At 38.6% G+C, this 9,418-nt stretch overlaps 1 protein-coding gene across 1 annotated transcript; it reads right to left on the bottom strand.

The window, feature by feature from the left end:
* Positions 1 to 902: 902 nt before the first annotated feature.
* On the bottom strand, positions 903 to 8,814 carry cxcr5 (C-X-C motif chemokine receptor 5). Its single transcript, XM_031906721.1, has 2 exons — positions 8,699 to 8,814; positions 903 to 2,292 (listed from the first exon to the last, which is right to left on the bottom strand). Exons 1-2 carry the CDS (start codon positions 8,756 to 8,758, stop codon positions 1,219 to 1,221), a joined length of 1,134 nt encoding a protein of 377 aa, XP_031762581.1. The 5' UTR covers positions 8,759 to 8,814; the 3' UTR covers positions 903 to 1,218.
* Positions 8,815 to 9,418: the final 604 nt, after the last annotated feature.

Raw genomic sequence — 9,418 nt, 5'->3', positions numbered from 1 at the left:
TCCTCACCTGGGACCTTTATCAATATATATATATATATATATACTGTATATACAGTATATATACACAAAAATTATTAATGGAAATCAAATTTATCAACCCATGGAGGTCTAGATTTGGAGTCACACTCAAAATTAAAGTGGAAAAAAAACACTACAGGCTGATCCAACTTTGATGTAATGTCCTTAAAACAAGTCAAAATGAGGCTCAGTAGTGTGTGTGACCTCCACGTGCCTGTATGACCTCCCTACAACGCCTGGGATATATTAATCTCTCTAATACTTTATTTACCAGTGGATCCTTACAGCAGGGCATTCATTTTGATTAGAAGAAAGCATATGCCATCTAAATATTTGGAAAGGATTTTTTACAGTGAGAGCTGTGAAGTTGTGAATTCTCTCCCTGAATCAGTCGTACTGGCCAATATAATAAATAGCTTCAAGAAGGGGTTGGATGGCTTTTTAGCAAGTGAGGGAATACATGGGATTTATGGGAGATAACTCATAGTACAAGTTGATCCAGGGACTGGTCCGATTGCCATCTTGGAGTCAGGAAATAATTTTTTCCCCCTCAAATTAGACTCCAGAATGGTTTTATTTTGCCTTCCTGTGGATTAAATAGCAGTTAGGCAGGATATATATAGGCATAAAAGGTTGAACTTGATGGACATGTTTTTTTTAACCTTACTTATGATGTTACTATGTAAAATAATTTATTTGATATATATATATTTTTTTATTTAATCTGCTGGAGACATGGAGTGTGCATTTTCTCTTGAAAGAATTGTACTTTAGGATTTAAACCTACATCCCGATACAGAAGAATTCACCTGCTGTTAATAGTTCAGGATAATGATGAGCTGACATAATTGCTAGTATACGTTGGTGTTATTTGCACACTCATTTAGGAACATTAACAAAACAAATATTTACATTATTTTATTGTTTTATTAACAAAATTAAAGTAGGCAGACATATGGTTACCATGAAATTCCTATATTTATGCAAACAAAAAAACTTTAGCATTTTAGCAAACCTACTTCTTTATACAAGGCTCTGCTTTGTTCAGCATTGCACACTAACTATACTGTCCCTTTAAGGATTCCAAAATTTTGCTTCTTGTTTATGTGCATGCTGGCCATTTTTACATCTATTCCACTCACAAAATGTGTAAATATTCTTATAGATTTTCCATTTGCTTTGTCATTTAGAAAGCAGACTCTAGAAGCTGTACATAACTGTGCCATTTTCAGAGTCGGTGGCACTACTCTTCCTGTCAAAATTTAGTGAGACTTCTGGCATCAGTGAGCTTAAACAGCCAGCTCTGCGCAGGATACGCAGGGCATCGTTCCTGAACTTTACCCCCACAAATGCATAGAGGATTGGATTCAGACAGCAATGCACATAACCCAGGAACTCTGTGACGGTGATTGCAATTGGAAGCTCTTCTCGTACTTGGCAGTTATGGACCAATCCCAGCTGATCCAAAGTGTCAATAAACACTGTCACATTGTAGGGGGTCCAGCATAAGAGGAAGACTCCAGTGACCACTATTGCCAGCCTTACTGCTTTTTTCTTCTCTAATCGTGGGGACCGACAAAGAGCAGCCACAATGTGGGCATAGCAGAATCCCATAATCGATAGAGGGAGGAGAAAACCCACGATGTGGTTGAGAAATCTTCCTGTCTGCCACCATCCATTACTAGGGAAGTGGCTTTGGTGGTATGTGCATGTTGTTACATTACCATTTTCCTGTATTCCCAAAACAAACAGATTGGGCATTGACAGCAGGAAACACAAGGCCCAAACCCCAAAGCAGGGAAGATGAACAGCCACCAAACGCCGACTTCTAAAGGTATGGATGGCATGGATGATGGCGATGTAACGATCCACACTGATGCACCCGAGGAGGAGACTGCTGCAGAAAAAGTTGATGCGGTTGATGACCCCCACAAACTTACAGAGGAAGCTGCCAAATACCCAACCTGCCACAGATTCTGTTATAGCAAATGGAAAAGTAACTAGCATGAGAAGATCTGCCAAGGCTAAGTGAAGCAAAAAGTTCTCAGTAGTAGAGCGACTGCGGCGAAACTTTATGAGGATAAGAAGCACAAGGCTGTTACCCAGGCAACCCAAAATAAAAACCAGTGTATAAACCAGAGGGATGAAGAATTTTTGGAAATGCACAAGTGTACCCATTGAGTCATCCTGGAAGCTTTGTAAGCATACATAGCCCCTGGTATCATTCAAGCTCTCTTCATCAGAGTCACTTTCGTTCCAATTTGAGTCATATACCTGTGGCACAAAAGAAGAGAGTAGTTTGTGAGGCATGATATTTTCTTCTGGCCCAAAACTTGTAACCAGTGTTCACTAGTCACAACTTAGACTAGAGTATAGCAGGCAGGTTATGTGATCAGGCATACACTTTCACTGACAGTAGAGTCTTATTTGTAACTTGCCTCCAGGGCCAACAATCGGATTAGTGAGAGTTTGAGATTCAAACCATTGGAAGAGAAGAAAAGCATGAAATGAGAAAAATGAGATGGTGTTAGAAGAGGAAAGAAAATAATACGTAAAGAGAATCTGATGGAAAATACTAAGACTGGATATGCTTCATATAAAAATAAAAGCAAAGAGGTTAACTGAGTCTATAGAAAGAGAAGGTGAGTAATGAGGTGTATGGTGAACAATATAGTTGTTGATTGATACCTCTACTCTTTTCTAGACCTATCAATGAACTTGGTTTAGGAGTTCCTTTTATTAGAAAAGATCAGGTTTCATCATGTCTTGCACACAGAAGTGAACTAAACCCAACTATTAATGAAAAGCAGGATTATGTCACGTTCATGGAAACTAGGAGGACAAGGACCCCAGAAAGATAGGAAAAATAATGCAAGATCCTACCTTAATAGAGATGCACATCTTGCTGACTAGCATATTATGCTTGCTGAATATTATACAACTGCATGAGTTTCTAACCAGCTATAGAGATGTCTGTCCCACTGGGCAGGGAAGGTAGAAGGTAGTCCTACCTGGGTGTTAATAACAAAGAACTTGTTGAGTTGTTATTGCCAACACTGTGCATTACAGATCATTTGCTGTATAGCCAAGGACATATGGGACATGTGCAGTTTTGTGTTTTTAATATTTTATTAAAAAAAACTTTAAAAATAACTTGTATGCTTTCTCTTTATATCTGCACACAGTAAGTGCACTTGTCCTGCAGTGATATTAAGCTCGTGGGAGGGGAAAAACCGAGGAATTGAGTAAAATCAATAGACAGCTCAACCAACTGACAGTAAATCATCTGTTGTGGTCATAACAAAAACTGCTCTATGCAATAATAATATAATCATCGTAAGAGCCTTGCGCTTCCTTATGGGCAAGGTTACTGCAATTAACATATTTTGTAATATACAGGATTGTATTCTTTAGTTTTTTATTCACAATACACAGAATACAGTAAATGTTGGTGATCTCTTGTATGAACTGTCTTATACATACTTTTTTTTGATAAATTTAAATATCTTGTAGTCTGAAAATGTATCAAATGGCAGCAGTTGTGACAGAGCATTATATTTACTATAAAAGGAAAAATGAATAAAGCAAAGAAACCCTTTTAAGGAGGACATGCATAAGTGTTTAGCTGAATAAGCTGGTCATATGCTATTTGGCTTTAACACAGATGACCAATTTGGACCATTCATATGTGCTAACCTGGGAATCGCAAACATGGTTGGCAATTTAGCTAAGACAAATTCACATCAATTCTTCCTCAATAGGGCCCAGACTATAAGTAGCTTTCCCATTTCCACTTGGATCTTTTCAAAGAATAATATATAACCCACCTATAGCTGTAGCTCAAAGTATGACAAAAATATAAATGTAAAATTGTTAATGGGCATTTGGATTGCAAATATGTATTCTCACCAAATCTCACCTAGATTCGAGATTTAGATTGTGCACAAAAACCTCTACTCTGAGTAGTGCAGTCAACATTGTATTTGTAGGGTCACAATATATTTATGCTCAAAACTGGTGCTCTGAGGCCTGTGACTACCCCATGAATACAACGCGGATGGTGCTTGATAGTGCTGTGTTGGTGATTAGTGGGTCTGGGTAGCTGTGCAGGCATTCCTCCACCCATTCTCTAACTTGCCCGTGCCTCCTGACATTGTGGTATTTCCCACAGAGCCTACCATTCTCTGGGTGTAAGTGCCTGCTAGATTAGCACTAAGGGTCAAGCTCTTGCACCCTGGGTACATTAATTCTTAAATGTGTAAAAGTGTGCATTTACAACCACAGGTTCGCTGTGCAAATGCACACAACTTTGATCTAAATAGTATGCAATTGTGCTGAAAATCTATTGCTGTGGGTTCCAACCTTCAGATTTCCCCAGTAGGCACACTGCGCTCAAGTCATCTGATGAGGGTAGATTGGTGCTTCACCCCAAAACTATATCTATCATAACAATGTCTTTGCTTGCTATTTATATTTTTTCCTAAAAAATATTAGGCTGATGCTTTCACATTACCTGTCTGATCCCTCATGTTTCTCTATGAGGGGGCTCCCATATTTGTTTAGCAGTAGATCATTAGCATTAAAAGTTATAATGATGGGTTGAAAAGGGATAGTCCGTTTAGGAAGTAATAATTACTTACAAAAGCAGACCTATTAACCAAAAATGATCAACATGACCTGTAGGTAACTTTTAATGTGCATTAGTTTTTTGAAGAGTCATTTTTTTAGAGTTAGTATCACTTCAAATGGGTTTATGCAGTTGCACAAGTATATTGTGTGAAATCACACAGTCGGCTAGCTTTAACAGTTAAAAATTGTAGAGGGTAGAGGGAATGGGCAGATATTACTATACACCCCTTGGCTGTAAATACAATTGCTAACCTACCTTAAGCTATACAGACACCAGTAGGAAATTATTTTATTGTCAGTTAAGCCAAGAATTTCTCAACTAAATTGGGCAAATTACCCCTTTCCTAAACAGTGCAGCTTGGAAAAGGTCAGAAGAAGGAAATAAAGAGGGTCTATAAGAAGCTCAACAACTATAAACAACTATTGTTACAAAACTCACGTATTATTCTATTTCTTTCTTTGGGTGTCCAAACTGGTCAAGTATCTGGGTATATTTCATTTAGACAACCAAAACCAGCTATTCTGTGATCAATTAGGTTTTAGATTTTCTACTTTTTTGTCTAATTTTGGTCTTCATGGTACATGGCACAAGGTGGTCCACCTTTTCCATATAGGGGTCTTTGGAACACAGCAGTGGGTTCCAGCCAGTGGATGCTGTCAATTGGCTCCGTGGGGTACAAACAGTTTTATTTCTGCTAGGACATAGAATAGAGCCATAATAAACCAAGTACTGTATATGTTAAAGTCAATAGCGAAAAGGTGCTGGTTGCTTGAGTGCATATTAACTGCAGAGGGCCTGCTCAGTGAAATGTAGCAAAGCATAAAGTTAGCAAAAGCAGTTCCCCATCCTCTTACAACATTTCAATGTGTTTATGTTTTCTCAATTGTATATACAGATATACAAGTAACAGTCATTTATTTTATGACCCAGTACTTAATATAGCTTTTTAGTGGCTCAAGCAATAATTAGGCCTTTGGTTTTCTAGTGGACCCCTGGCATCCTACTCTGACATTAAGTTAAAGCAGTGATCTCCAACCAGTGGCTCGCGAGCAACATGTTTCTCACCAACCCTTTGGAAGTTGCTCCCTGTGGCCTCAAAGAAGTTGTTTTTTTTAATTTCTGTCTTGGAGGCAAATTTCATTGCATGAAAACCAGGTGTACTGCCCAGAACTCCAGTACTGCCAGTCCACATAGAGGCTACTAAATAGGCAATCATAGCTCTTATTTGACATCCCATAGGACTTTTTCATGCTGGTGTATCTCTCAAAGTCTATTTACATTTGATTGTGGCTCACTAGTACAAAGGTTTGGGGGATTTGTAGTGCAGTGACTTTGAGTAAACTATGCTTGAGCAACAGTGCTTAGATCCTGATAAAATGAAGACTATATTAACATGATGTACAAATGCATATAGTGTATATACATTTTCTGGTGTTACTAGTTATTTAAAAAATGGAAATGAAAGAGAAGGTTATAACCTTGATCAAGTAGGAAACCCCCATTTCATAATTTCCACTCCCACGCAGAGAAGATTTGAAGGTTTAAACCCCCGTCCCTTCTATGTCTTAGTGTTATACAGAGCATATATCCTTCCTCTGTGTAGTATCTTAAACAATACTTCAACCTGCTTTGTGTTTTGCAGACCCTTAAAGCATCTTTTCCTCTTTCACACCATTTCACACTGCTTCAGAGCTTTTTCCCTCACTGTTTAACTGGCTCTGTCAGCATTGCTCTAGCACTGTGCGTAACATCTTCACAAAAAGTTATCCTCCATTCTATTCTACTTCTCCTCTCCTTGTTAACAAAAAGCAAACCTCCACTAGTGCAGTAGAATATGGCTGGGGGGGGGGGGGATCCTACCCCATGAGGTTGCCTCCCAAACTCCCACCCCTTATGTTTATGGTTTTCCCATGGGGCTCTCAGAGAGTCTTATGGAAATTCTGCACTTAAAGGGGATCTGTTGCGCTAAGAAATAAGTTGAAATTATTTTCTATCAGGTTAATCAAGTAAACTTCACTTACACAAAATAAATGATTTAAATCTTGTTTCCTTTAGTCTTGTAATTACACAACTACAGCAAGCAGGCAGACGCCATTTTGTTACTAAGAAAAACTTTGCATCATGCCAAAATCTTGTTTACGTGCCAGAATGGGGGACCTCATGCCCATGCCGATGCACTGGCTACACAAGACAGTGAAGAGGGAGGGGGAAAGTGAGGAGGGCAGGGACATCAATCATATATTGCCTGCCCCACCTCTGTGCCTTAGGGCAGGCAGAGCAGGCAATATATGATGCACAGCTGGGATTTTTAGATGCCTTAATAATGAATAGGGATGTGTTAATAAGAAAAGGAACTTAGATTTCATGTTTAATTTGAACAGCACTGTTATGATACAGCTGCAGCTACATTTTTAGTCTGGAGTAAGGAGACTCCTGTCACTAAGTTGTACGTGTGAATCATGTACCTATGTGTCTCCCACCAGCCGCCCCTCACCCTGACTAACGCAGTCAGTGCTGTATTGGGGTGTCTGTGCTCCATTTCAGGATCGGCTGGAGGCACCTTCCGATGGCGCACTCTGCTCCTCACACTGGGGATCTACAGCAATTTGCACAGAGTTAAACACAGTGTACAGAGTGCAAAAATGGGTGATTGCAGCCTTTTCTTGCACTTTGCACACTGTGTTAAGCTTCAGATATAACCCCGGCAGAGTCTTTTGTAACCCAAACATGCTGAACAGACACCTGGAACTGCTCTACACTGGCTCAAAGCTCAAACAGCAGCTTATCAGGCAATTCTAACCTGAATAGGTGATAAGTGATGTTTGCATTATGGCAATTACCTCACCTATGACAGCAAACCTTAATAACTTTTGACCCGATAAGGTGCAAGCATTGAGCAATCTTCTAGTCTGAAACAGCAATAATCAAAATTTCATTATTATCAAATGGATCCCTACTTTGGACCAAACATATTAAATAATTCAGCTTGTGTGTGGTCAACATAAGTCTCTTTCCTTTCAAATCACCACAGAACTCCCTTTTTTAATGGTATAACACTACAAAGCTCACCTCATTCTGTAATACATTTCTACACAACTTCTCCCATTCTGTATCAACTCTTCCCTTTCTGTATTACACTCATAGAATGTAACTTATTTCAGTCTGGCAGTTTCCCCCTGCCTGCCCCCCACACCCAAGTAAAGTATATATACAGATCAATGTATCATCTCCATCTCTCTCATGATGATAACGATGATGAAGCTGTAGGAAATTGCCCCATTAAATAACAGTGCTAAAAGGGCAGCAGTATTGTGCACAATATCTATTTAATTCCAGGGTACTACAAGTTCTGAACAACACAGTATTTCACGCAGTGAAAGAGGAAGAACAAGTAACAAAATAAAAATGCAAGTGTTTAATATACATTTAACTTTAGGTCTAGTGCAAATGACTGTATGCATTTGTTTCGAAAGCAATTATACCTTTTATATATTATGTAAGCATGTAAGCCGCCAAGCAGTTTTCTGTATGACTTTAGAGTGTCATTTAATACTGATTTTAACTTATATAATTTTATGTGATGCTATTGTTTTAGTGCAGTCACACTTTTAGTGTTCTCTATACCCTATAGATATATGGTGCATATATATATATATATATATATATATATATATATATATATATATACAAAATAAACAAAACGGAGCACACACTTCAGCGAATCAACTGCCCCAGGTGCTGGCAAAAAATAGCAATAAATGAACAGAGTGCTGCACACACAAGAACTTAAAGAAAAATAAAATGTGTTTATTGAAAGTGGATCACTTTCAGTTATTACGTTTTATTTTTCTTTAAGTCTTTTAGAAATTATTGACAGGATACCACATGTATGTAAAGACTTTCCCCTTTTTGCTAAATATAAACTACGACTAATTGCAAGGACTAACTCCTACTTACAGCTACTCTGCACAAGTATCTCCTTTATTGCTAGCTGCTAATTTCCCTATGATCTTCTTACAGCATTCATTAGAGTCCCATACATATACTTACAGAAAGGTCAGACTCATTTATGTCACTGAAAAAGACCACAGCAGACTCCATTCCCAACATAAAAATCTCAAATCAAGCAGATGGTTCCACTCACGTGTAGGTTAGTGAATGTTTTGTCAGGGGAAATCTAGGTGTTAAAGCCTCAGAATATTGTAGGCAAATTAGGCAGCAGGGCTGCTACTGAGCTGTGAGATAACATCTCTTGGTGCTTTCCTTACCTCAATCATGAAAGAGTACTGCTTGGAAATTTACAAAGGCTGCAAACATGTAACGTATGAGAGATGCATTTATCAAGAACCATTCACTTATGGAGCTACACAGAAAACAGATAATGTTGATGTGAAAGGTGATTTAGATGTAGGGAGATGGTGATAGGCAATGTTCCTTCCAATTCATTCTTGGATAGGTGCCCTAAATTATGTTGTGAACACATTTTGTACTTGTGTGCACATTTTTAAAAACATTGTGCTCTTGTCAGAATGAACACAAAATATTTTAGTTTCACACAAAATTTGCTGTGCGTACCACAGTTAGGGGCAGATATACAGTATATATATATACACGCGCCAGCGGGTAAGGGGGGAGCAGCGATAAGGCCGAAGTGCTAGCTGGGTCGTCTAGGGCACCTGGTTGGTTCGCCCCCCTCTGCTTACAACTTCAGTGTATCGATAGGGTCTAGTATTTCAAACTAGTTTTATGTAATTTGCATGTTACATCTGT

This window comes from Xenopus tropicalis, chromosome 7 (assembly GCF_000004195.4).
Source record: "Xenopus tropicalis strain Nigerian chromosome 7, UCB_Xtro_10.0, whole genome shotgun sequence".
NCBI classification, from domain to species: Eukaryota; Metazoa; Chordata; class Amphibia; order Anura; family Pipidae; genus Xenopus; species Xenopus tropicalis.
Note: the sequence above shows the minus strand (reverse complement) of the source record. Positions and strands in the feature narration are given on the sequence as shown.